Source organism: Cervus canadensis, chromosome 1 (assembly GCF_019320065.1).
Source record: "Cervus canadensis isolate Bull #8, Minnesota chromosome 1, ASM1932006v1, whole genome shotgun sequence".
In the NCBI taxonomy this organism is placed as follows: Eukaryota; Metazoa; Chordata; class Mammalia; order Artiodactyla; family Cervidae; genus Cervus; species Cervus canadensis.
Window position 1 is genome coordinate 35888717 of NC_057386.1, and position 27116 is coordinate 35915832.

Here is a 27116-nt window from a genome sequence, read left to right on the forward strand (position 1 = left end):
TAGTGGGTACGTGGTTGCTGTGGGTGTAGCATCTCCAGCATCAGCTTGACGTGGACCTCTGGGTGTGTGCCTGCAAAGTGGGCAGTGCAGGGGCCCAGGCCAGCCCCAAATTGCCCCACATTCCAGGGGCAGAAAGAGGCTGAAGGCCAAGGGGAAATGACCCCAAAGCATGGAGGAGAACCAGGGGCCAGTGATGCCTCGGACACAGGCAGAGGGGCTCCAGCCGGGTCATGGCCCATAGTTGGGGATAGAAGAGGCTGGAGAAGCCATGTAAGGTCCAGGTGGTGGGGAGAAGCCAGCCTGGGGTCCCCTGCTGTGTCCTCCGCATGGATGCCCGCCCTCCCCACATGTCCCCCAGACAGTCCAGTTAGACCAGCCCAGGGCCGTGTTCCAGCCAGTGTCTGAGAGGCTGAGGCACCAGGTGAGTCCCTGAGACTAGCCCAGATGGTCTGGGGAGCTTGGGCTGAGCTCCTCTTCGGGCGGCAGTGTGGCCTCTGCAACCTTGGGACGCTGAATGGCCAAGAAGACTCTTTGGAGCCTGTGCGACCCCCCTGAGGGCCTGGGCTGGCCTTCAGGACAGGCACACAGGCCCTCTCCATGTTCACAGAGCCGCTAAATTTAGCCAGGCAGGGGAGGCTGTCCTGGGGCCGAGCACTTGGCAGCAATGCCTTGTCTCCCTACAAGGCCCGGCCCAGTGCCCGAGCCGGCCATCCGGCCTTTGGGCTTATAAGGCAGGTCTGGCGGCTCTCAAGGGCTGGAGTCTTGGGGTGGGCTCTGGGCCAAGATCTCAGACTTTGGGGAACCTCCTTCCTGGCCACCGGCAGACATGGGAGCTAGTCGCTGTGTGACGGTGGGCCAGGCACTCAACTTCCAGAGCCTCCGTGGCCTTACCTGTAAAATGCTGATTCTCCAAGCAGGGCTGCTATAAAGAAAAGCCCGCAGCATTCCAGCCTTCCCTCACCCCCCAAGATGTCTAGAACGAACAAAGATATCTGTCCCTGGGGATGCTGAAGCTGGGGCCAAGTGTAGGAAACCACAGCCCTCAATGCAAAGATGCATTTTAGAACCGGTGGAGGGACGTTGACTCTATCAGCTGCCTGTCTTACTCTGCAGTTATCCACAAGAAAAGGAATCTGGGGAAAGAAATAGAACTTCTTTTGTTTCTTCGGGGGTTATGATAACATCCCCAAATGAGACTGTTCTCCAGGGCGTCCTGTTTTCTGAGGGTCAGGGTCAGAACCGAGGCTGTAACAGGAGCTCATGTGTGTGCTCCAGGCAAATCTGTCTGTCCATGGGTCCATCTGTCCATTAGCAAGCCTGGCTCCTTGAGGGAGAGAGAGATGGAGGAGGAAGGGGAGAACATGGTGATGGTGTGAAAGGCACAAACACAGGTTGGAGAAGGTCTGCCTGACTTCCTTCCCTTCCTCCCTCCCTTCCTCCCTCCCCCATCCTTTCCTCCTTCCTTTCTCATCTCCCTCTCTGCTCCCTTCCTTTCCCCCACCATGCCCCCTCATCCAGTCCCAGCAACCCTCCTGAGATGGTTCAGACTCGGTGTCAGCATCCACCACCCCACCTCCAGTTGCAAACAATTCACGTCCAGGGCCTGCTAGTCCAAGGACCATGAGGTCAGCTGGGAAGAGGACAGATCCTTTTGTCTAGGGGTCGAGACCAGGCCAAAGGGATGTGGCTACCACAGCTCTGTCCCCCAGCATCTCTGGATTTTCCTAGAAAAGCCCAGGAAGTGGTACTCACCAGGCCCTCTTGAAGGTAGCATCACTGAGCCTGAGACTGGCGGGCGCTCTGTGCAAGATGAGGGTGGTCTGTTTGATGGGGGGATTGGCCTGGGTGGGCTGGAAGGGGCTGCAGGCCTGCCCTCAGTTGGGGGGCCCCTTGCTGTCCAGAAGGCCGCTCTACCCAGACAAGAGGCTGGGATTCCCAGCCCTGGGGCCTGGCTCCGGGCCCAGAGTGATTTCCCAGTTACAGCCCCGCCAGGAAGAAGACTCCTATCAGACTTCAGGGTGGGGCAGCTTGGACAGGGCTGGGGGCGGGGCTGAGGGAACCCCTGCCTGGGCTGAGGGAGGGCCAGGGAGTCCTTCCTGCTTCTTGCGGCGGCTTCCTGTATCTTGCAGGGTGAGCTTGGGCAATTCATTTCTCCTCTCTGAGCTCCGGTTTCCTCACCTGCAGAATGAGGGGGAGCTGGGGGAGAAGCTTCCAGCTCTGGTGTTCTGAGAGCTTGCACAGGACTTGTCCCCATCCAGCCCAGCCCCCGGGGACCCCTGCGTTCAGAGCCTGGGCTGGGGGCGAGCGTAGGGGCCGCAGAGGAGCTGTACCCCAAGCTCAAGAGCCGCCTGTTTCTCTGTCCTCAGTGTTTTCAGGACCCACCCCCGGGACGTCGACTTAGGAAGAAAGCTCACTCTCGCCCGGTTTCACATAGGAGGAAGGGAGGTGAGGCAAGGCACCAGGCCCCTCAGCAGGCAGCGGAGCTGGGAGTGGGCACCGAGACCATCTCACGTCAGGCTTTCCAAGCTGGGCTCAGGGAGCCCGACCATGACGTGTGATAGATGTGGCCCTTATCCTGTCTGGGTACCTGCGCCCAGGTACCCAGAAATGCTGGTTTCAGGGTTGTGGAGGTGAATCCAGGACAGGATCAGTGGGGGGTCGGAGATGCCAGCCCAGCACTGAAGTTGACTGGGCACAGGCCAGGCTCAGATCCAGAGAGATGGATGGATGGAAGGGGGTCTGGGAGGTCAGGGTGGGGGTCCTGCCTTGGGCTCAGCAAGTGTCAGGGAGCCCGAAGGGAAGCAGCCTTCTTTCCTCTCTGCCCTCCTGGCTGCAGAGCCCCAGGGCCTGCGCGCTCCACCTGGGGGCCGAGGGAGGGCAGGGAAGATGTTTGGATACAGGATGAGTTCCTGGTGTGGGGAGGGCTTCAGCCAGAGGCCACTCCACCCAAGCCCTGGCCTGAGCCCCCAGCTCTCTTCTACCAGGTTTGTGGGGGGCTGACGGCTTTATCTTTTTCTTGTGACGGGTGGCCCGTGGTTTCCTGCCAACAACTCCTGTTTCCGGAGGCCCAGCAGGGCCGCCCAGGCGGAGTCAGGAGGGGCAATGGGGCTGGGCCTGGGTGGCCCCCCTCCAGCCCCGCCCCCATCTATCTTTGGGAATTTATTTGTCCACAGGCACGGCTGGCCCACAGTCCATCGCCTGCCAGGGGCCAAGAGCAGCTCTGACCACCCAAGGACGCTCCCACCCAACTCAAGTGCTGCCAACCGACCTCTGACTCCTGACCTCTGGGCGCACCTGCCCCACCCTGCTCTTTGTGAGGGGCTGGGGAACCCCTAGAAGCTTCGCCACTGTAGACGCTGTGAGTGTTGACGCCTAGCTCACCCCTGGGGTGAGCCCCCAGCCCGGCCACCATGGCGCAGCGGCTCCAGGATGAGCTGGCTGCCTTCTTCTTCGAGTACGACACCCCCCGGATGGTACTCGTGCGCAACAAGAAGGTGGGCATCGTCTTCCGCCTGATCCAGCTCGTGGTCCTGGTCTATGTCGTTGGGTGAGTGTGGACCCCCCTCCCCGCCACCCCCTGCCACCAGCCCCCAGCCCCAGCCTCCAGGCCCTGCGATGCCTCCCATGACCCCCAGAGAGCCCCTCTTTCTCTCCATGGCTGTCATCCCTCCTGACAAACCATTGCGGTGCCTTTCAGAAGGAACGGGAACCTGCTAACTCGCTGCCGAGATGGGGACGCCGGGGCGAGGGGCAGCCCTGCCCCCAATCATATGGGGACAAGAGGTTAAGCCCTTGGGCCCTGAGGAACTGACTCACGGCTAACGGTTCCCTCGGGTGGTGGGAGGCGCTGGAGGCCCCAGCCAGCCCCACAGAGCCCTTCCACCTCTGACCTCCCAATGCGCTGCTGAGGGATGGAGGCAGTGCCACGCCTTACAAGCCAGGGTGGGATAGACCCTGCTCCCATCTGCCTGCCTGAACTAGAGGCGTCCTGGGCTGCTTGAGACTCTGAGCAGAGACACCTGCAGGTTCAGAACACCTGGTGCCTTAAAGGCGCCATGTCCCCCGAAGGTCGGAGGTCGGCTCTGGCCCCGGGGATGACAGCCCCTTTCTGGGCATCACGGGGCCTACCCCACCCTCCCAGGGCTGCAGGGGCAGAAGTAGCTGGGACTCACCTATGGGCAGCTATTCCAGGGACCACGCGAAGGCCACCTTCCTGCTGCCTCAGCAGGTGCCGGTGTGATCACACGTGTGGGGTGTGGCGCGTGTGTGTCACACCCAGAGCTCTGCGTGGTGTATGTGCCTCCACGTGTCTGGGCACCTGCTCATCAGGTGTGGCTGCTGGGTGTGTCTCTGGGACTGAGTGCCCTGGTGTGTGTGTGGTGGGGGGAGCAGGTGCACTTACAGTCACCCCACAGAGGGCTCCCGGAGGCCCCAGGGCCACTGAAGGGGGTTCAGCCCCTGCTGGGGGGTCTGGGGCACCAGTAACCCTGCCCCTCTGGTCTCCACATCCACATTTTTGCCTTGAGACCAAACCAGGGCGGGCCGACCAGGAGGCCAAATGGCGACCACATAGTCCTGGTTCTCCCAAGGCCTTTATCATGCGAAGCAGCCTCCCTTGGCTCCATCCGGCCCCCCAGATCTCAGAACCGGGCAGGTGGAGCACGGCCACAGACCACCCCCCCAAGAGCTTTCGGCCTCGGCCTTCTGTCCACAAACCAATTTGATATCTGCAGTGTCACTGAGCTTGTGAGGGAAACGGACCCAGAGGGGAGCAGTGGGGTTTCCAGGTCACTCAGCAAGTCAGCAGCCAGTCCCAGTTTGAACCGGGGCCTCCTGATCCCCGGCCTCCTCCTCTCCTGCCTCACGAGGGAGAACCCTTCTAATCGGCGACCGATGGGTGTCCACCATTAGCCACACTCCTGACCCCCCAGGGAAGGGAGGGGTTGCCCAGCCTGGCCCAGTCGACCCCTCGCCCCAAGAGGCCGGGAGAATGTTGTCCTCACTGCGGCCCCCGTGGTTCCGTTTCTGCTTCCGGGTCAGCACTGCGAGCAGTGGCATGTGCTGGTCACAGACTGTCAGAGGGAAAGGAGACAGTCCTGCAACCCACCCCCGGCTGCCGCGTATGCCCCAGGGCGCCACCCAGGGACGGGGACCTCCCTCCCCAGTCGGTACACTCAGCTTCCAAATGGACGCGGACTCCTTAGGGTTGCTAGGACTCACACTGACTTAGCCAGGTCCTCACAGCTACAAAGAGGCAGGATCAGGATCTGAATCCAGCCGTGTGGCTCCAAAGTCAGCCTTGATATCCTGGAAAGGAAGCATGCTCAGAGAAGGGCACTGACCTGCCCAAGTCACAAAGCAGAGGAAGGCAGGGTCCCTTTGAAACACCCCCTAACCTGACCCTCAAACTCCGGCTGGGGCTGCGACTCCTGCTGTCTCTGGCGCCCTCATCTGGCCACTTCCCATCACTGCACTGACCGCTCAGCCAGGCGCCCGCAGCCATTGACCAAACCCCGGCTGCACTTGGTCTCACAATCTGAGGTGCCGGTTTCTCAACTGTTCCACGGAGCAGTGGTTGGGGGTACCCTCTAAAGACGTTGCCTGAAGGCTCAATAATTTGCTCTTTCCTGAGGAGGGATGGCCTTTCTTTAATTACTCCCACCTTCCAACCTCCCCTGGTGGTTCAGACAGTAAAGAACCTATTGTAATGCAGGAGACCCGGGTTCAATCCCTGTGTTGGGAAGATCCCCTGGAGGAGAAAATGACAACCCACTCCAGTATCCTTGCCTGGAGAATTCCATGGACAGAGGAGCCTGGTGGGCTGCAAAGAGTCAGACGATTGGGCGATTGAGCATGGTAAGAAGGTTAGGACTTCTCTGGTGGTCCAGTGGTTAAGAATTCACCCGCCAGTGAGGGGAAACAGGTTCAGTCCCTAGTCTGGGAAGATGCCTCGGGGCAACTAAGCTCAGGTGCCGCAATTACTGAGCCTGCACTCTAGAGCCTGTGAGCTGCAACTACTGAAGTCTGCGCGCCTTAGAGGCTGTGCTTCACAACAAGAGAAGCCACAGCAATGAGAAGCCCAGCACCGCAGCTAGAGAGTAGCTCCCGCTCACTGCAACTAGAGAAAGCCTGCACACAGCAACAAAGACCTAGTGCAGACAAAAATAAATAAATACAGGAATAATTTTTAAAAATTCAGGCAGTTAATTTACAGTTAGAGCTGTCTCCTGGGAGGTGATGAGCTCTCCATACTGGAGGTGTGCAGGCAGTGGGCTGTCATTCATGACCTCGCAGGTCCATACATGGGGTATGCTGGGACATGTCCCTGTCTGGCGTGCTCTGGTCAGGGGAGGAGAGAGGTCCAGCTGCACACACAGGTGGATCTCAAGGGGATTTGTGAATGCCACGTGGGAAGGAAAGTCTGGGAAGGCTTCCTGGAGAAGGAGACACAGTGATAGAACCAGGCTTAAGCAAAGGCCAGGAGGCTGTAGTCCAGGCAATCTTGCTCTTGGCTTTCCCATGGGCCTTCTGTGTGCCCCTATATGGAGCACTTGAAGCCACATGCCTCTGATCCTGGAGTGCACCTATCAGAGATAAGGAGAGATACGAATTATTGCTGGGAGAGAGGTATCTGAGGACACTTCTACAGCATCTTCTCTGTATCTAGGGCTGTGTCAAGTTCCCTGGGATAGAGGTGGGGTACAGGGTGGACAAGGGGAGAGAGAGAAGCTGGGGATGGATTAGCTGGAACTTCTTGGTTCCTATTGACAGAAACCCAATCAAAATGAAGAGTTGGGGGTATTGATTGGTTTGTGTAACTGAAAAATCAGTGCAGGCTTCAGGCCTGGCTGGATCCTCCACGATGAGGGTGCAGAAGCAGCACATTCTATGGGACATTGAGGAATTCAGGTTGGTCTCATTGGGTTCTCCAAGAAAGCAAACCAGGCTCTCCTCTTCTCGGCTCTCCTTTCCTCCATGGCGGCCTCATTCTCAAGACCTGTCCGCAGAGTGGAAAAAAGGCTACCAGCAGCCCTGGGGCACAACTCTGATCTCCTCCTCCAGAGTTCCAGTAAAGTCCCAGGTCCAACTCTTATTGACTGGGGTTGGGTCAAGTGCTCATCTCAGAACCAATCATTGTGGCCAAGGAAAGGGAGTATCCTGATTGGTGGAGCCTGGTTGAGTACCCACCTCAGTCTAGGCACTTCTGCAGGAAAGCAGAGTGTGATCAAAGGTCCTGGGGCAGGGAGGGAACAGCAAAAGTGTCACTAGGACTAGGCTGGGGGAGCATGAATGGAGCCAAGGGAGAGGGGAGGGAGGAGCAAGCAGGGCCACTGGCTCAGACCTCTCAATGCTGAACTGAGGAGCATGGGCTTTTTCTGTATGTGGTGGGGGGCCATGGGAGGGTGTCTAACAGCCCGGGACAAGCAGGTGCTGGTGTAGAGTGGGGCAGTCAGAGGCAGGACATCTGAGAAGAAGCAGCAGTGATGACAGGAGAAGGTGAGGCCAAGGAAGAAGCAGTGAGCAAGGAAGACAGGTCATCATCCTGCGGGCCCCGCGCTGGGGCCTCTTCAGCCTCTTCTGCCCACCACTGCAGCTCTGAGCAACATGACCGGCATGGCCAGAGTTCCTGGCTTCTCAAGAGCAGTAAGAAACTGGAATTTATGGGTGAAAGGAACATCTCTTCATTTTTAGAGGCTGGCAACTCGTTCAAAACATTTAAAGACATAAATCATCAGCTTGACTTGTCTGCATGTTGATTAACTCCTGAGCCCCCAGTGTGGGCTGCAGCTCTGAACACAATCCTTCCTGGGCTTGGAGTCTGGTCTGGGCCCTCCCCAAGGATGCTCTGCCTGCTTGATAGTACGTGGCCCAAGGTTACACCCTGTATCACCAACCGCATGACCTGTCCTCCCTGTCCCATGTCAGAGCTGCCCTGGAGTCTGATCCAGCTCCTCTTGTGTCTCAGCCCCTCCCCCTACAAAAAGTTCTCTGGGTCTTTTGGTGAAAGCCAAGGGGAGACAGAGGGATGGAGGGATGCAAAGAATATGAACATGAGGCAGAGGAGGGGGCATGAGCATCACCATGTCCAGGCTGTGAGCCTGGAGGCTGGGGTAGGTACGGTTCTTTCCTGCAGGATGAAGGCACCAGAGAAGCAAGTTCTGTGGGGAGTTGAGGCGTTCAGTTTGGCCCAACTGAACTTTTGTTTTGAGATGGATTTCCCATGTCATAACATTCATCCTTTCAAAATATGCAAGTTGGTGGTTTTCAGTATAATCTCAAAGTTGTGTAACCATTGTGCTCAATCGTGTCCAACTCTTTGCGACTCCATGGCCTATAGCCCGCCAGGCTCCTCTGTCCATGGAATTTTCCAGGCAAGAATACTGGAGTGTGTTGCCATGCCCTCGTCCAGAGGACCTTCCCAACTCAGGGATTGAATCCATGTCTCCTGCGTCTCCTAAATTGGCAGGCAGATTCTTTACCACTGAGCCACCATCACCACTATCTAATTCCAGAATATTTGCACTACCCCCAAATGAACTTCATTGGAAGGACTGATGTTGAAGCTGAAAACTCCAATACTTTGGCCACCTGATGCGAAGAATTGACTCATTGGAAAAGACTCTGATGCTGGGAAAGATTGAGGGCAGGAGGAGAAGGGGACGACAGAGGATGAGATGGTTGGATGGCAGCACCAACTCGATGGACATGGGTTTGGGTGGACTCCGGGAGTTGGTGATGGACAGGGAGGCCTAGCGTGCTGCGGTTCATGGGGTTGCAAAGAGTCGGACACGACTGAGCAACTGAACTAAACTGAAAATGAACTTCACACCGTTAGCAATCATTCCTCATGGCTCCTTACCTCTTACTTTGCCTATTCTGGATATTTCATGTAGATAAAATCATACAACATGTGGCCTTTTTGTGTCTGGTTTCTTTTACTTAGCATCATGTTTTCAAGGTTCATCCATGTTAGTTATAACACGTTTCAGTTCTTCAGTCCTTTTCAGGGCTGGATAATATGCCATTGTATGGAAATTCACACTTTACTGGACATCTGAGTTGTTTCCACTTTCTGCTTGTGAATAATGTTGTGAACATTTGTGTATGAGTTTCTGTGAGGATATGTTTTCAATTTTATTGGGTATTCAGTTCCTGGTAATAGCTTATGGTGAAAGGTGTCAGATTCTTGATCTCCAAAGAAGATTTAGCTTTGGGACCAGGGACCAAGCTTACTCACTCAAGAGTTTTTGTGTAGCAGAGTTTTATTAAAGTATGAAAATGGACAGAAAGAGCTTCTGACATAGGCATCAGAAGGGGGACGGAGAGTGTCCCCCTCGCTATTCTAAGCAAGGGAGTTATATACTTTTTAAATTAGTTATTACAATAAATCACAAGAATGTCTTAAGGTTGTAAAGATCTTACTAGACCCACTCCCATATTTTACATTTTAAGATAAGAGGATTAGCCAGAAGGTTTTCAGGAAGGAGAAACTGTCCTCAAGCAGGATACATTGTTGTTATACAATCTTTAGTACAGAGTTTAAACTGAGTTGTTTGTTGTGTAATCATCAGTTCCAGGCTTAAAGAAAAAAAATGATTTATGTGACTAAAACTAAGGAATGTAGAGAAAAAAAAGATGTTTGTCCTTTCTTCTTCCTTGAGAATTCCAGGTCCCTATCACCTCCTCAAGAACCCCAGAGCTCTCCTTCTCAGGGACCCTGGACTTCTTGTCAACCTGCCTAGGAATTGACTCTCTCACTAGGTGTGGAGTTGCTGAGTCAATGGTAATTTCATGTTTAACTTCTTTTTTTAATATTTATCTATTTATTTATGGGGCTGCCTCAGGTCTTAGCTGCCACACGTGAGATCTTCACTGTAGACTCTCTGGTTGTGGTGCCTGGACTCAGCTATTGCAGCACACAGGCTTAGCTGCTCTGCGGCATGTGAGATCTTAGTCCCAGACCGGGGATTGAACCTGTGTCCCCTGCATTGCCAGGCAGATTCGTAACCACTGGTCTACCAGGGAAGTTCCTCCACGCTTAACTTTTCGAGGACCTTCCAGACTGTTTTCCAAAGGGTCAAGTTAAGTTGGAGGTAACTGTGAGATGTTTGGAGGCGGGGTGGGCCCGGGGCAAGGGGAAGGAATGCGTGTCACCAGACATTCACAGTTGGAGCTTCAACATTTGGATAAGCTCTTCGAGAGCAGAATTTGGGTTTATTTGGTTCTTTTCTGTATTTTTCATGCTGAGAGCGGTCCTTGGCACATAATAGGGGCCTGATAAATAGATACTTGTTGAATGACTAAATGAATGTGTGGGATTGAATCCCGGAGGAGAGCGCAGAAGCGGAGATAGAAAATCAGGGACAAAGTGTGCCTGCAGCGGTGCACACAGGGTTCCGCCTGGGCTGAGAATAGAAGCCAGGGGATGGGGGCAGACTGACATTTAAGGAGGAATTGGTGAAGGAGCACCAGAAACCGTAAATAAATAGGATTTTTTTTTTTATGGGCTAACTGCATGCCAAGCACTGTGTTGATTTCCTTAAAGCGAACTCACAGGGACATCCTCCAGTCACCTCGACCCTTTCTCTTCTTGAGGCCCAGGCTCAATGAGGGGCTGCATTTGCTGAGTGAGCAGCATCTTTGAAGCAAGTGCCTTCACTTCCTTTTTAACTGAGAAATCCAGGGCTCAAGAGGTTTAGTCTTTAGCCTGAAGCCACACAGCTGGTGAGTGGCACTCCTGGTACTTGAACCTTGACCTCTGCGGCTCCAGAGGCTGCACTCAGCCGCTCCACCATGTGACCTCTCCCACAAGGGGCTGTTGGAGAAGAGAGACCAGGTCAGGGTGTTGCGGAGGGTGAGGAGGAAAGAATGGGAAAGAGAATTTCTGCAAGAGGAGGGGCTTCTGAAGATGCTAGTGTCTTTGGCATCAGGCCCCCTCGGTGGCCTTCCTGGGCTGGTGACTACGATACCCAGTCAAGGTGAGCTGGCTTTGGAGGAGCGGGCCTGTTATTATCAGAACTAAGGTCACCGAGGCCAGATTTGCGCCTCCCGGGACTGACAGCCCCTGGGGGCAGACACAGCGGGAATGGCGACATTGGCTCCAGGGCACAGCCTCTGTGTGGCTCCCGGTAGACATGTTGATTCCAGGCTATTCTGGGCTGGGGGCTTTGAGCCTGGGGTCTGTCTCAGACACAGAAGGGACACTCCCTTCAGTTCAGTTCAGTTGCTCAATTGTGTCCTACTCTTTGCAACCCCACGGACTGCAGCATGTCATGCCCCCTGTCCATCACCAACTCCCAGAGCTTGCTCAAACTCATGTCCATCAAGTCGGTGATGCCATCCAACCGTCTCATCCTCTGTCGTTCCCTTCTTCTCCTGCCTTCAAACTTTCCCAGCATCAGGGTCTTTTCCAATGAGTCAATTCTTTGCATCAGGTGGCCAAAGTATTGGCGTTTCAGCTTCAGCATCAGTCCTTCCAATGAACATTCAGGAGTAATTTTACACTCCCTTAGGCCTCTCTTTTTCCATCTCTACATGAGGAGATGGGTATGGGCAAAGAGAGAAATGCTGCTAGGATGTCAGGGATGGGAGCTGCCAAGAGGCAGGCCAGTGACCTCTCCTGCAGCGGGTTCAGAATACGGGGCAGCTCCCCATCTTCCCTGACAACAGTGACTTCAGATAGCCTACCTTCCCTGGTGGGGCTGGAGACAGGGAGGCAGGCTCGGGATGCTGAGCTTTAGGAGCCTCCGTTGGGCCTCACCTGTTGCCATCTGAGACCTGCAGGGGGCAGCAGTGACCATGCTTCAGCTTGGGAGGAGGGGTCTGGGGGCCAGCACCAAGCTGGGGTGGGGGATGGGGGTGGCAGGGAAGGGTCTTAGAGGAGAGGAGTGGACTCTAGGAGGGGAGAGGAGGACATGGTGGGCTGCCTTCCTGGGGCCTGGAGCAGGGACACACCCCCAGAGAGCCAGCAGTGGCTCTGAGAATAAGAGGCCAGGAGAATTCTGTCTTGGGGCCTGAGTTCTGGGGGACAGAAGAGGGACTTTGAGCTCTGCATTGGACAGGTGGGTTAAAGGTAGTGTGAGCAGTGATAGAGGCAGAAACACACCTCCCGACACTCAGTCGCAGCCACAGTTGTGCTCACAGATTTGCCCTGGAGATACACAACTACGCTCTCTGATGGGTTCCATGGACACACACACACACACACACACACACACACACACACACACACACACTCTGACAGGGAATCGCCAAGATTCTTTCCTGAAGGAAGGGGACCACACCCTGGAGAGGAGTATTCTCCAGAACTCTCATTTGTAAGCAGCGGAAACCAAACCCAAACTGGCTTAAATAAAGGAAAAGAATTTATGAGCTCATGTAACTGGAAAATCCAGAAGTAGATTTTTCAACATGCTTCAGGTATGGCAGGATCCAGGTGCTCAAGCAGCATTGTCAGCAGTCCAGTCCTCTCCATCTCCTGGCCTGGCTTTTCCCTTAAGTTGGTTTCATTTTCAGGCTGGCTCTCTCCGTGAGATAACAAAGATGACTCACCATAGTTTTGGTCTGGTAACCACCTGGCTTAGCCACTCAGCCGAAACATTGTCTCTTTCCCAGTAATTCCCAGAAAAATTCTGGCCTCACTGCTGAAACTCCTCAGGATTCTGTGCCCATGCTTAGACCCATTGTCGTTGCAAGGGCGGTGGAGCATTGCTTAGCAAGCCGTGGTCATGTGCCCCCACCATGGAGCTAGAAGGGAGGTTGGCCCCACAAAACCTCCCAGATTAAAAGTAAAGAACCTAGAGGAACAGGGGTTCTTTTTTTGAAAATATTTATGTGGCTGAGTTGGGTGTTCGTTGCAGCATGCAGGATCTTTAGTTGTGTCATGAGAACTCTTAGTTGTGGCTTGTGGGATCTAGTTCCCTGACTAGGGATGGAACCCAGGCACCTAGCATTGGGAGCATGGAGTCTTAGCCACTCGACCACCAGGGAAGTCCCAAGAGCAGGGGTTCTCGATGCTGGGAGGAGAAGGCCAGAATTTCCCAGGAAAGCTGGGAGGCCTCCAGACTGAGCCACTCCCACCAGGGCCTCATCTGGGGCCTGATGCTATAAGTCCCTCAAAAGCCCCCTCTGGCTTCCCTTCCAGTCAGTCCCCCTCCCCAGAAGCTCCCAGCAGAGCTGAGATAATAGTAGCTAATGTCTGTCTGTATGGCGCTTACCCCACCTCAGTTTCCATTCTAAGTGCTTTTCCAGGCATTGACTCACAGCACAAGTACTGTTGCTACTCTTGTTGTTTACATTTTACAAGGAAACTGAAACAGAGAGGAACTGAATAGCTTCCCCAAATCATACAGCCTGAGATGCAAGCCGGGACTTGGACACCAAAGGTCAGGCTTTCAGGCATCACCACGCTCTGCTGTTTCTCAGTGGGAGGGACTCAGGAAGGAAGGAGATAGGGATGAAGACCGGGGTCCAAGAAGCTTGAAAAGTGAAAGTGTTAGTTGCTCAATCGTGTCCGACTCTTTGCGACCCCATGGACTATGGCCTGCCAGGCACCTCTGTCCAAGGGGATCCTCCAGGCAAGAATACAGGAGTGGGTATTCCCTTTTCCAGGGAATCTTCCTGACCCAGGGATCAAACCCAGGTCTGTGCATTGCAGGCAGACTCTTTACCATGTAAGTCCCCAAGATGCTTGGCCTCCACCAAACCCTACTCTTGGAAAAGAAGCCAAAAGAGACCTGCAGGGGCTCTTCTCCCTGGGAATTAGTATTTTCCTAGTGAAAAGAAGGATGGAGCTCCCACATGGGGAGGCAGGTGAAGATTTCCCGCCTCCAGCCCCACACGAAGCTTTAGGAGTAGAGTGGCCCCAGAGATTCACTTGGGGACGGGAAGGGAAAGGACTTCCCCTTCCCAGGGGAGGGAGGAAGAGGCAGTGGCCCACAGCCTCGTGCCATCCCCGAGTGGCTCTGCCCAGCTCTGGCCCCTCTGCCCTCCTCATCCCCCTCCAGGTGGGTGTTTGTCTACGAGAAGGGCTACCAGACCTCAAGCGGCCTCATCAGCAGTGTGTCTGTTAAACTCAAAGGTCTGGCTGTGACACAGCTCCCAAGCCTGGGCCCCCAGGTCTGGGATGTGGCCGACTACGTCTTCCCAGCACAGGTGAGCTGACTGTGGGGAGGCACCTCCCACCCACAGGGTGTGCAGGCTCAGAGCTGGGTTAGGGACCCAGCCTCGCTCCTGTCTCTCCCTCTGGGCTTCAGTTTCCCCGTGAACGAGGGACAGATGCAGCCTCGTAACATCACCCCACTCTGATGTCATGAATGTAGAGGCTGCTGGGGGTCCTGTGGGTTCTGGGGGCTGGCTGGGACCGTGCTGGCGTTCTCCAGGCTCTTCTCCCAGCTCAGAACCCTGTCTTGCCCTCCCCCTGCCTCTCACTTCCAGGGGGACAGCTCCTTCGTGGTCATGACCAATTTTATTGCCACCCCCCGGCAGGCTCAAGGTCACTGTGCAGAGGTGAGGACTGTTGCCCATTCCCTGTTTCTTGAACCTTCAGGAAAAAGTAATGTGGAAGAGGAGGTGCGCTTAAGTATTGGAGGGAAATCCTGATTAAGGCTCCCCGCGGGGCCATAATGATGGAATTTCAGGCGTAGATTCACACAGCGTGATGGCCCACTGTTGGCAGAGCTGAGGCTTCCCTCCCAGCTGTGTGTCAAGCAGGATGCTGAGCCTCAGTGCCTGCCCAGTCCCCAACACCTTCCCCCCCAATCCCTGCCGGCTGACATCAGCCCTGGGGCAGCTGGGCACAAGCCCAGAGGGGTCTAGGCAGTGGGGGGACTGGGGAAAGGAGGCTGTGAGCAAGGGTCATCCTGAAGGGATCTCAGATCATGCCCCACACCCTCCCTAGGGCCCTGGGGGTGGGGGTGGGGTAGGGTGTGTGTGTATCTACTCAGGACCCAACCCAGGGGGCTTGTGGCCAGCAGCTCTCTTCTCCCCCAGAACCCAGAAGGGGGCACATGCATGAATAATAGCGGCTGCACCCCGGGAAAGGCAGAAAGGAAGGCTCAAGGTAAGGCCGTTCCCCTCGGTAGCTCCAGGCTTCCTCCACCAGGAAGTCCTTCCTGCCCCCTCTCCTCCTGCCACCCCGACCTTGGCCTCCCCCATCCCAGAAGGTGTGTCCTCAGGCTTCTGCTCTTGGGTGCCCCATCACTGGGGGCTCCCAGGAGCAGGGCCTGGGGAGTCTCCTCTGCAGCGCCAGCTTGGGGTGGGTACCCAGGGCTTCCACCCTCACTGCAGGCATCCGCACGGGCAAGTGTGTGGCCTTCAACGACACCATGCAGACCTGTGAGATCTTCGGCTGGTGCCCTGTGGAGGTGGACGACAACATCCCATGGTAACGCCCTGTCCTTCCCGGGAGCAGGGAGCAGGGTCCCCAGCCCAGACAGAGGGGTGTCTGGATCTGTGCTCTGGGAAGGGTCTGTCCCCACTTCTTCCAACCCCACCCACACCCCATATGTGCCGCCCAGGCCAAAGATGCCCCAGCCCCTGATCGAGGGGCCTGGGAGTCCACATTACAGCCCGCTCACCCCTCCAACGACACAGGAAGATCCCATGGGCTCTCACAGTCCCACCCCCCAGCCCATCTCCCGTGGGCTCGCAAGAGATTCCTGGGGAGAGGGTGGTGAGTGAGTGTGGTCTCCTCCAGTCCTGCCCTTCTCCAAGAGGCCGAGAACTTCACTCTCTTCATCAAGAACAGCATCAGCTTTCCACGCTTCAAGGTCACCAGGTTCGTGGGAAAAGCAGGCAGAAATGCAGGCAGCCCTCGGAGGCCACAACCTGTCACCTCTGTCACCCTGCACTCATGCTGACTTCCTTCTGGAGGCAGAAGCTCGGCTGGGCCCCTGTGTGTGGGGGCGGGGGGAGCTGCCTTCAGCTCCAAGGGCTGTGGGAGGGGCGTCTCTGGGGCCTGGGAGGGAGGGGGCCCCCGAGCTCCTGGGCAGGGTGGGTACCCTCCCATGAGTACCCTCCCAGCTGGCATGCTGCCGCCACCAATGCCTTCTTGCCCACGCAGGCGCAACCTGGTGGAGGAGGTGGACGCCCGCTACATGAAGACCTGCCTCTATCACAAGACCTTGCACCCTCTGTGTCCCGTCTTCAAGCTCGGCTATGTGGTTCAGGAGTCAGGCCAGAATTTCAGCACCTTGGCCGAGAAGGTATGGTGCCGGGTGCGTGGGGAGGCCTGGACCCCAAATCATCAGGCCTTATTTTTTGACCTGGGTTAACAGGCCCAGTTAACCACCCCATCCCCCCAAGTCCCTGGTTCTGGCTGACCATATATACAGACCTATCCCTTAATAGTGGGGGCCCCTGAGATGCAGGCCTATGTCTTCGCCAGGCCCTGGCATGGACCTGGCACTGAGGAGGTGTCCAGAATGAATGGCCATAGGAAGATATGACCTGGATGTCTTCTGAGGGCTCACTGTTTCTCTTTTTCATTCATTAGTTAATTTTTGGATGCGTTGAGTCTTCATTGCTGCATGCAAATTTAGGCTACTCTCTGGTTGTGGCGAGTGGTGGCTACACTCTAGTTGCAGTGAGCAGGCTTCTCGCTGCGGTGGCATCTCTTGTTGGGGAGTACGGGCTCTAGGGCATAAAGGCTTCAGAAGCTGCAGCACATAGGCGTAGTTGTCCCACAGCAAGTGGGATCTTCCCAGACTGGGGATCAAACCCATGTCCCCTGCATTGGCAGGTGGATTCTTAACCACTGGACTACCAGGGGAGTCCTGCCTTTTAAATATTAGATAAAAGCAACTTAAATCCCATGGTCCACGCCCTTGAGAAGTCCTGTGCCTGCCTGGGGTTCCTGGGAATTCTGGAGGAATTCTCAGCTGTGCAGTCGTGTGGGGTTCCGAGAGGAGGGGAACCTTATAAAGAGCACAGACCAGCCTGACTGGGTTCAGATCCTGGCTCTGGCCTGAACGAGCCACATGACCTCAGACAAACTCCCTACCTTCAGTGTTTCTGAGCTTGTACTCCTGTGAAGTGGGAGAAATAACAGTACAAGTCTTGCAGGGTTGTCCTGACGTCACACGCAGGATGGCACTTCAGTGCTGCCTGGCCTGAGGCATCCAAGGTACATGTTTCCCCGTGGTTCTTTTCATCAGGCTCCCGAGGGACTCAGAGATGGAAATCAGTCCCTTTCTGTGACATCACCCACCGAAACAACTCGCTCACCATTTGCTGTTGTTTAGTCGCTCAGTCTTGTCCAACTCTCCTGCAACCCCATGGACTGTAGCCCGCCAGGCTCTTCTGTCCATGGGTTTCCCCAGGCAAGAATACTGGAGTGGGTTGCCGTTTCCTTCTCCAGGGGAATCTTCCTGACCCAGGGATCGAACGCACATCTCCTGCTTGGCAGAAGGATTCTTTACCACTGAGCTACCTGGCAAGCCCTCATTCACTATACCTTTATCTAGTATGGGGGTCAACAAAGTTTTTCTTTAAAGGGCCAGAGAATAAGCATGAGCCACAGATCACATGGTCTCCATTCCAACGACCCAGGGCAAAGGCAACCACAGACAATAGGTAAACAAATTTGGCCCTTAAGCCTCAGTTTGCCACCCCCTGGAGGGGGTTTACTCTGTAGCAACACACAGGACCAGAAAGCTGAAGGTTATAGTTTTCCCCTTTCGTAAAAATCTCCCTACCACTCCGACTGGGAACTTCTCACCCATCACCATTGTCTACAAGCATCTAGCCTCCGGCTTACCTGCCTAGCTCCCCTGCTCTGACCTGACCCCCAGCTCTCCTGGTGCTCAGCCCACCCCCACCTGTTCCTGATTCTTGCGTCGCCCAGAGGAGCCTCACTTTCTCAGGTCCTTTCTTCCCAGCCCATGTCTTTACAGGCTTACTGTTAAAAATATGTATTTTTCACCTGACTGCACCAGGTCTTATTGAGTCACACGGGATCTCCGATCTTCCTTGTGGCGTTCAGGTTCTTCAGTTGCAGCATGAAAACTCTCATTTTCGGCATGTGGGATCTAGTTTCCTGATCAGGGATTGAACCTGGGCCCCCTGCATAGGGAGCAGAGAGTCTTAGCCACCAGGGACGTCCCTACAGACTCACTCTTTAATTCAACAGTGATTTCCTTGCCTCCCATGCTAGGACTCAGGAATCAGTGCAAATGAGTCAGTCCCACCCTTGTGGAGTTTATGGTCATGGGTGAATAATCAAACAAAAATAAATATATGGATACAAAGAAGCACATGTTTTAGAAGAAAATGCTTTAGAAGGAATCACAGGGGCATATTTGAGACTGAGGGTAGTGGTTAGGGGAGGCCTCTCAGGAGAAGTGACCAAAGGATGAGAAAGAGGCAGCCTTCTGGGAATGTGGGGTAGGGGAAGGGGTAACTGCATGTGCAAAGGCCCTGCGGTAGGAAGAATTTGGTGTATTCTAGAAACTGGAGTGTGATGGGCAGGAACTGGGGCCAGAGATGGTCATAGGGCCTCAACCCTCAAGCAGCTCCTCAGAGTCTCTTCTGAAACAAACAGCTAAACAAAAATGTTCCCTCTTCAAGAGACTGCTGGCACCAGTTATCAGGCAGGAGTTCTTGATCCTATACCCTGGATCTTGAGCTCCTGTGTCCCTGGCAGGGTGGGGTGGTGGGCATCACCATCGACTGGCACTGTGACCTGGACTGGCACGTGCGGCACTGCAAACCCGTCTACGAGTTCCATGGGCTGTACGAGGAGAAAAAGCTGTCTCAAGGCTTCAACTTCAGGTGCCTGCCGGGCCCCCACCAGTGCATCCTTCCTTGGGGCCCTGCGGGTTTTTCTACTCCCATCATCCCTTGAGATCAAGCCAGAAGGGGAGCAGAGGAGCCTGGGAAACTCCCATCCTCCTGGGATTGGCCAAGCAGGGAGCACAAGCTTAGAGGCCTGAGCCCCACCCCTGGCTCTCCACTCCCTTGAGGCCCACCTGGCCAGGACTGGCTGGGGAAATTGCCAACGTCAGGAGTTAGGGTGACGGTTGAATACAGCATTCCTGGAATGAGGCTTGGATTCCTGCCTACAGTTCCCCTTCTATATAATATTGGGGGGCATGGGACTTCCTTATGGACCTCTAAGGGCTCCTGCATCCATGATGCTCTGGGAACTCTCGACCCGAGACATTTCTCCATCATTCCTGTGACCTCTCCCCTTCCCCAAGGTTTGCCAGGCACTTCGTGGAGAATGGGACCAACTACCGGCACCTCTTCAAGGTGTTTGGGATTCGCTTTGACATCCTGGTGGACGGCAAGGTGAGTGTCTGGTGTGAAGGGCAGCCCGAGACACATTCTTGGTTCCTGCTGGCATCTCTGGGGTGTCTATGGTTATAGGCGACGGGAAGTTGGATGGGCCTCATTCAGTACTTCTATATCTGATAACAGAGGTGCCGTTGCGGGCAGGGCTTTCCAATCTATGACTACACTGCCCCTCTACCTCCCCATGTCCAGGGTGGCATAGCCAAGGTCAAAACCCAGGGCTCCTGACCAGCAACTGCGTCCCTGTGCAGAGCCAGAACTGTGGGTAGTGGGCTGTGGGGCCAGCAAACACTGGAGGGTGGGGAAGTCCCCCTGCCCCTGGCCTAGTCTTAGGGCTTCTGAGGAAGGCCTTGTCCACCAGACCTTTCTGACCATTAACCCTTCCTTCCCCTGGGCCCTGCCACCAGGCTGGGAAGTTTGACATCATTCCCACAATGACCACCATTGGCTCTGGGATCGGCATCTTCGGGGTGGTAAGTGCTGAGGCCGTGCGGTCATTGTGCTGGGGTCAGTCCCTCTCCTTCTACACCTCAGCAACAAGTCTCCCACCCCAAAACCTGACCGAAATTGTTCACTCTTTCTGAGCCCACCCCACCTCTCTAGACCCACAGCCTGTCTGAGGAAACCGAGGCCCAGAGCTGGGGCAGGACAGAGGTGGGAGGGGACCTGAGTCCAGACAGGACTCAGCCTGGGCCCCGAGGTCAGCAGGGGTGGAGGTGGGGTGTGCAGGGTCCTGCCCCTGTCCCCCGACCCCTGTGCTCTCCCCTTCACCTGCCCCCCTCAGGCCACGGTTCTCTGTGACCTCCTTCTGCTTCACATCCTGCCCAAGAGGCACTACTACAAGCAGAAGAAGTTCAAGTACGCGGAGGACATGGGGCCAGGGCCGGTAAGAGAACTCCCCCAGTCAGCCCTTCGGAGGCTTCAGGCCCGCACGTCTGTGCCGGGGAACCAGCTGCTTCCGGGGGGCTGACCCACCCCCCTCCCCGATTCTCACACAGGGAGAGCGTGACCCCGCGGCCACCGGCTCCACCCTGGTTCTGCAGGAGAACATGAAGACATCCTGACCTCCGTCCTCGGCTCCTACTGGACGCAGCAGGAGGGGAGCCCTGCTCCCTGGGGAGCTGGTGGGGTCCCAGCCAGGGCAGAGGGGTCCCCCTGCCAGGGCGGAAGGGTCTCCCCAGGAGCTCTCCCACCCTCTCAGCCAGGCAGACACCAAGTTGCCGGAAGCTCACAATTCTGGGCTCCAGCTCCAACTCTGCAACCCTCCCAAGGAAGCCTTCCCCAGCCTCAGCCACTCCTGGCCCCAAGCTTTGTGCCTGTCCCTCTGGGCCTTCATCCATCCGCCCTGCTCCCTTGGGTCTCCAGACCTCTGCTCTCCCCAGTGGCAGCCACTAGCTGCGGGTGATTATTTAAATTTAAATTAATTAAGATTGAATAAAATTAAAACTTCAGTTCCTCCAACTAGCCACATTACAACTGGTAAATACACATGTGGCTAGCAGTTGCCCTACTGAACCACAAGAAATGTTTGCAGCATCGCAGAGAGTTCTGTTGGATGGCTAACCTTAAACCCTGTTTCCTACTGGCCCTAGATCTCCCTGGGATGCTTGTCAACAGTGCTGGCACTTGGGAATTCCCTGGTGGTCCCGTGGTTAGGATTTTCACCTCCAATGGCCAGGGCATGATCCCCTGGTTAGGGAGCTAGGATCCCACAAGCCATGAGGCCAAAAACAAACAAAGAAATCCAAAAACAGTGCCGGCACCTGGGCACACCCCAGATCTCCTGAACCAGAATTGCCCGGGCTGGTCACATGGTCTCCGAGGATAGCATAACCCTTCAGGACCTAAGTTTTAGAACTGCTCCTGATGGGGTATCAGACTTCATTGCAGCCAGCATCACCTGGCAGGTGATCACCTGACAGGCCTTTAGCAGGTGTGTAGTGTGCTCACAAGCCACACAGTGTCTCATGCACACACACACACATGCACTTACCCACATGCACACCCTCCTCCCATCCACACTGTGTGTTTGAACAGCTTGGGCCCTGCAAACACAACCATCTGAACACACCTACACCCCCAGGCACAGACTCATGGTCCACGCCTCGTCGCCTCCAGGGGGATGTGTTATCCTGAAGTGTGTGAGGCCAGGAAGGCCCTTCTTAGTGATGGATCCTTACTCAGCTACCTCTGGTCAGGGTGGGAGCCTCAGCCAAATCCTGGGCTCTCTGCCTGTGACCCAGCCGCGGCTCCCGAGGCCTGCCCAGCTCTGTTAACACAAGGTCTGAGAAATCAAGGGGTGGAGGATAATAAAAGGAATGGTAAATGAGCTCAAACCTCTGCCTTCTGCCTTTTCTTTCCTGCCTTCTCTAAAACTCAGCGTTCCCAGCTGTGAAACTCAGGGCCGAGCTGAGTGATCATTGAGGTCCTTCTGGATCTCTCCGTGGAGGTGGTGAGCTGACCCTTAAGTCCTGAGCCCCACAGAGGCAGTGCTGGGGATCGGTTCACCTTTATCCATGGGCCACTGTCTTGGCACAGCCCCAAACATTGGCGCTCTTCCCAATCTTCCACACCCCCCTCTCCCGGTTTATAAAGGCCTAGCACTGGGACAAGCAGAGACCCCAGGTGTGGCCTCATGAAAGCTGGGCTGAAGAAGGGGCTGGCTGTCCTAGCAGAGAGTTGTGCTGGAGTCCCAAAGAGGAGAGGTAGGTCTTGAATGCAGACAGTATGGAAGGGGTCTCCAGGCACCTGGGCGGAGGGCATGACGTGAGGTCATGCACAGAGGGCATGACCCTCCGGCCACATGGGGTCTCTGGGCACCCCCATCACCATGCTCTGTCTAGACTAGCGTTGTCCAACACTAGTGACAGAACGTTTTCTATCTGTGCTGCCCAATGTAGTATTCACATGTGGCCATTAAGTATTTAAAATGTGGCTCACGCAACCAAGGAACTGGATTTTTAATTTTATTTGTGTTAATTTAAATCGCCATATGTGGCTACTGGCTACCATATTGGACAGTATAGGCTAGTCCCACCCCTTGCCCTCAGGCCCTTGGCCTTCTGCCCTCTTCCCTAGCCAAGAGCCCTGTCTCAGATTTTACAAAACAGGAACTTTCCCTCTTCTTCCCTCCCTTCCTTCTCTGAATCTACCCGGTTTTGCACCTCCTGTCTCCTTCCCTCCTGAGCGAGCAGAGGATTCCTTCTTGATTTCCAAACCTCACCCAGCCTGGAGACCTTCCACTGAAGGCTGTCTCTCCTTTCTCTCCCACTCCTGCGTCTGCTCCCCTCTTCCACCTCCTTCTTGCCCGTGTTTCCCTGCTACTTGGCCCTCCCTTCACTGCCAACACCATTCCGGAAAGACCAGTCTACACGTATTCCCTCTGCATCCCCCCCTCTACGATTGGCCTCCAGCCCCTACCACCTTTCTAGATGCCCTTGCCAAGGTTACCAGCAGTGCCCTTGTTGCCACATCCAAGCGGACACTTCAGCCCATATCCTGCTTGGCCTGTCGGTCTCTGACACTGTTGGCCAAGCCCTCCTTTGTTGAAAGATTTCCTTTCAGCAACTCCTAGGTCCCACCCTCCCCTGATTTTCCTAGCCAGCCTGGTATATAGGGAAAAGATAGTTTTGAATTGCAGCTCTGCCACTATTGTCCTTGGGCAAGTTGTTTAACTCTCCAAGCCTCCTCTCTGAGTCAGGGATAATAATAGCCTCTACTCAGGTTGGGCTAAGATAAGATATGTAAAGTACCTAGCCTGGTACACAGCAGTGCTCTGCCCCTCCATCTATCCTCTCTGTCAATGGTGGAGTCAGCAAGCCATCCCCAGATATGTAGTCTCTACAGTGATACCGCCTTTGGTTCTTGGTTGGGTATGAGTCTGCCTAGAAGCTGCATTTCTCAGACACCTCTTGCAGCTGGCTCTGGTCATGTGACTAAGTTACAGCTAATTGGATGTTTGTAGAAGTGTCATGTGACACCTTCTGGGACCTTTCATTAAAAGAAAGCTGGTAGATCCTTTGTCCTCTTCTTTATCTTTGTCTCCATCTCACTGCCTGGGATGCATATGTGATGGTTGGAACTCTAGCCATCACCTTGAATCATGAGGACAAGAGTCAAATCCAGAGGTTGCTGGAGCAGTGAGTGGAAACAGTCACATCTGGGGGGGCTTCGTGGAGCAAAACTGGAGCAGAATTGTTGCCCCCAAACTAGGTTTACCTTGTAGTGGGTGTCCAGAGAAAAGACACAACCAAGCCAAAGAGTGGGAGAAGGAAGGATTTATTACTTGTAGCAAGTAAGGAGAACACTGGGGATTTTTCTCTGTAACAGTGTCTCTTGGGAACAGCAAAACTGGGGAAGTTTCAAGCTTAGGGCACATGCTTATTATTCATGAAGAGGCTTGGGGAGTTTACACGTCATAGAACTGGGGCAAAGGTTGACAGGAGGGTCAGAAAAGCTCAGCATCATCCCTTAGGTTCCGGTGGATCTTGTGGTTGAATGGGGTTTCAATTCTGCAAAACAACTCAAGAAAGTGCTTCAGGCTAAACTTTACCATTGAAACGGAGCTGGGGGGTCTTTACAACTGATGTATCATCTTTGCTGCTGCTACTTCTTTGCCTGACAACAGTTGTTTGATCCTGAATTCTTTTGTTCCTTTACAATCATTAATTACTGGGACCTGTTCATTCATTACTGAGACCTGTTCAAAGACACGGAGAAGGCAATGATAGCCCACTCCAGTACTCTTCCCTGGAAAATCCCACGGACGGAGGAGCTTGGTAGGCTGCAGTCCATGGGGTCGCGAAGAGTCGGACATGACTGAGCAACTTCACTTTCACTTTTCACTTTTATGCATTGGAGAAGGAAATGGCAATCCACTCCAGTGTTCTTGCCTGGAGAATCCCAGGGATGGGGTCGCACAGAGTCGGACATGACTGAAGTGACTTAGCAGTAGCGGCAGCAGTTCAAAGACAAGCATTGTGGCCAGGCTTGGATCACAAAAGCGGCTTAGGGCACAAATGACTTCTCTTATGCCAAAATGCTACATTTGGTTCTTTTTCTCTGGGACTCCTTACTTTATCTGCTTACAATACCAACTCAAGACTGTTTTCCCTGAGGCTCTTAGGTGGAATTTCTGTTAGGTAAGTCAGAACTGCTTCTGCCTACTACAGAGATTTTGGGGCTTCCCTGATGGATCAAATGGTAAAGAATCTGCCTGCAGTGCAGGAGACCTGGGTTTGATCCCTGGGTTGGGAAGATCCCCTCCAGAAGGAAATGGCAACCTACTCCAGTATTCTTGCCTGGAGAATTCCATGGACAGAGAAACCTGGTGGGCTCTAGTCCATGGGGTCACAAAGGGTCAGACATGACTGAATGTCTAACACTATACTACTACAGAGATTTTTTTCCCCCTAAAACAGTCTGTGTATTTGCTCTGAGTTATCTCACCCTTTCCCATGGCTCTACTGGAGGTCCTTCCTGACAGCTCCTCAAAACTTCTCATTGGCCCAGCTCTCTTCCCTGAATTCCAGCCCCACACATCTGGTCCCCCAATTGCCATATAAAATTAATTATTCACTCAACAAACATCTTTCATGCAATGTGTCAAGCTGTGTGCTGGATGAGTCAGGCACAGTCCTGCCCTCAAGGAGCTCACAGTTCAGAGAGGGGAACAGGCAAGTAAACAGATGCCGTAAACTTCCAAGGAGGTCCCTAAGGAGGGTTGCTAACCCATGCTGTGCAGTGAGGTCATAGGGAAGGGTTTCTGGTAGGAGGAGCATTGAATCAATCCCTGAAAGGAGTAGAGCTGGTGGTTAGGACTGATGTCATGGAGGGCCTGATTAGATCTATTCCCAAGGTATTGGTGAGCCATGGGAGATTCCTAAGCAGGAGCTGACTGGTTGGATTTGTGTTTCTGAAATATTGCTCTGGACACCAGGTGGAGAAAAGCCACGTGGGTGAGGATGGTGGGGGAGGACGATGAGGTTACTTGGGGCTGGGAGTCCCAAGAGGAGGTGGCTGTAGCAATTCAGGTGCAAGAAGACAGTGATCTGAGATAAGGGAGGGACAGAGAAGTAGAAACAAGTGGCTGGATTCCAGGAATATTTAAGAAGTAAATTGGGCAGGGCCTGGTGATCTACTGGTTGGAACAGGAAAGGGGTTGGCTATCAAGACTCCCAGGTTTCTGGCTCCAGATTGAGACAGGGACGCAAGAGGCTAGGTTTGCGGGTGTGATATGGGGCTCTGTCTTGGATAAGTGGTGAAGTGAGGTGCCAGAGGGTATACAAGTGCAGAACATAATTGAACTAATAATTGATGAACTCGCCAGGGAAGAGGTGGGCTACCTCGAAGGTCAAGACCTCCCGCCCCAGCTAGGCTATTCCTGTTGCCTGCTCATAGGTCCCTTCTCCAAGTGAGAACCCGACTCTGACCCGAGCATTCTGTTAGGACCGCTTCCCGTTTCCCCTACACCCCACGCAGCAGAAGGCTAAACTCCTGAGTCTACCATTCAAGGCCTTTCTCCCTGGCCCTAGGCCTGGGCCCCATCCAGTGGCTGATCTCGCTTCGTCCCTCCCCTAATACACACTGCGCCTCATTCCCGCCCCCGGGGGCGGGGGGTGCGCTCTTGCCCCTGCCAGGCCGAGTTGGCTGGGGGACAAAGGGTAGTGACGCACTCGTACCCTCCAGGCCCCGCTAAGGGGCGCAGGCCGCGGCCTGGAAGGATTTCGGAGGACCCCAGGTAGCCTAGAGCAGGGCGATGGGGGCGTGACGAGGCCGGTCCCGCCGCAGGGGGAGGTGCCCCTTTGGAGCCACCGCCCGCCGCGGCCCCTCCCCTCCGGAGCCGGGCAAGAGTCCTGGGCTCTGATTGGGCGGCGCCGGAGGGGGGCCGCGCGGCTCCACCAATGACCGCGCGCCGGGCGCGGCAGCTGGCTGAGGAGCGAGCGCAGCCTGGAGCCGCGGCGCCGCGGGTCTGAGCTCGGTGATCTCGGCCCTGGGAAGGCGGGCGGGGCGGGGTGCGCGCCGCGGGAGCGAGCGTGGCAGCCCGCAGGGCCACGGAGACTGTCGTTGGGTGCTGAGGTAGGGGTCGGCTTGTGGGGGTGGGGGGGGGGGCAGTCAAGGGCGGGGGAGCGGGAGGGGACGAACGCCTGATCGTCTGCCCGGAGCCTGTAGGGGAGACGGATGGTCTGGGAGGTTGCGTCTACGAAGACAGCCCAGACCTAGTCCTTGCGGGGATCCTCCCCCTTCGGTCTGCGGGGCCCAGTCTTTGGGGTGCCTCCCGGAGCCTGCATCTGTCTGCGCCGGCACCCAGGACCGCATCTCCGAGGGCGCTCCGCCGTCTGCGTCCCTTGCCTAGCTCCGATCTGCGGGACCGCGTCCATACCCGGCGCACTACCCCCTCCCCTGCTCTTGGTGGGAGGCCGTGCCTATGGGGAGTGGGCCCAGACCCGGGCACCCACGTGTGGATCTGCGCGGAGCGCTCCGCCCACACGGCCCTCCCCCGACTCTTCCTGCAGGAGCTGGGGCTGGAGGATGAATGGGACAGATGCAACGCTCTCGTGGCTTCGGCTGCGCTGCGCAGTCCTCCTGGCTGGGGCGGGGGCGGAGGGGGGCGGCGGAGGTGGAGGCTGCGGTGGCTGCGGCCTGACAGGCGCAGAACTGGTAGCTCGGAGGGTGCACACGTGCTCGGGGACCTGTGTGTGGTGTTTGGAGGCGGGTGTGCGTGTGTCACGTGGGCATAGGAGTGTGCCTGTGTGTGTGAGGGGGGTGCATTTACTGGATGGAGTGGTGTGTGAAGGCGGGTCACGCGGACATGGGCGTGCGCC

At 55.3% G+C, this 27116-nt stretch overlaps 2 protein-coding genes and 1 long non-coding RNA gene across 3 annotated transcripts in view; 2 read left to right on the forward strand and 1 right to left on the reverse strand.

Annotated features, from left to right (window-relative positions):
- Window positions 1-805: 805 nt before the first annotated feature.
- On the reverse strand, window positions 806-5326 carry LOC122447312. The gene is made up of 3 exons (XR_006271179.1): window positions 5221-5326; window positions 1753-2178; window positions 806-1324 (listed from the first exon to the last, which is right to left on the reverse strand). It is a non-coding gene; the product is annotated as an uncharacterized LOC122447312 (long non-coding RNA).
- Window positions 2217-23301, forward strand: P2RX1 (purinergic receptor P2X 1). The gene is made up of 13 exons (XM_043477784.1): window positions 2217-2445; window positions 3174-3547; window positions 14007-14154; window positions 14437-14508; window positions 14992-15061; window positions 15289-15385; window positions 15698-15778; window positions 16064-16205; window positions 18644-18771; window positions 19200-19290; window positions 19701-19766; window positions 20078-20179; window positions 20292-23301. Exons 2-13 carry the CDS (start codon window positions 3411-3413, stop codon window positions 20355-20357), a joined length of 1200 nt encoding a protein of 399 aa, XP_043333719.1. The 5' UTR covers window positions 2217-2445; window positions 3174-3410; the 3' UTR covers window positions 20358-23301.
- Window positions 23302-26227: 2926 nt separating this feature from the next.
- CAMKK1 (calcium/calmodulin dependent protein kinase kinase 1) overlaps window positions 26228-27116 on the forward strand; it is a 28776-nt gene continuing 27887 nt past the window's right edge. Inside the window, exon 1 of the mRNA XM_043477794.1 lies at window positions 26228-26370. The gene's annotated coding sequence lies outside the window, so the exon portion shown is untranslated. The remainder of the gene's footprint in view (window positions 26371-27116) is intronic.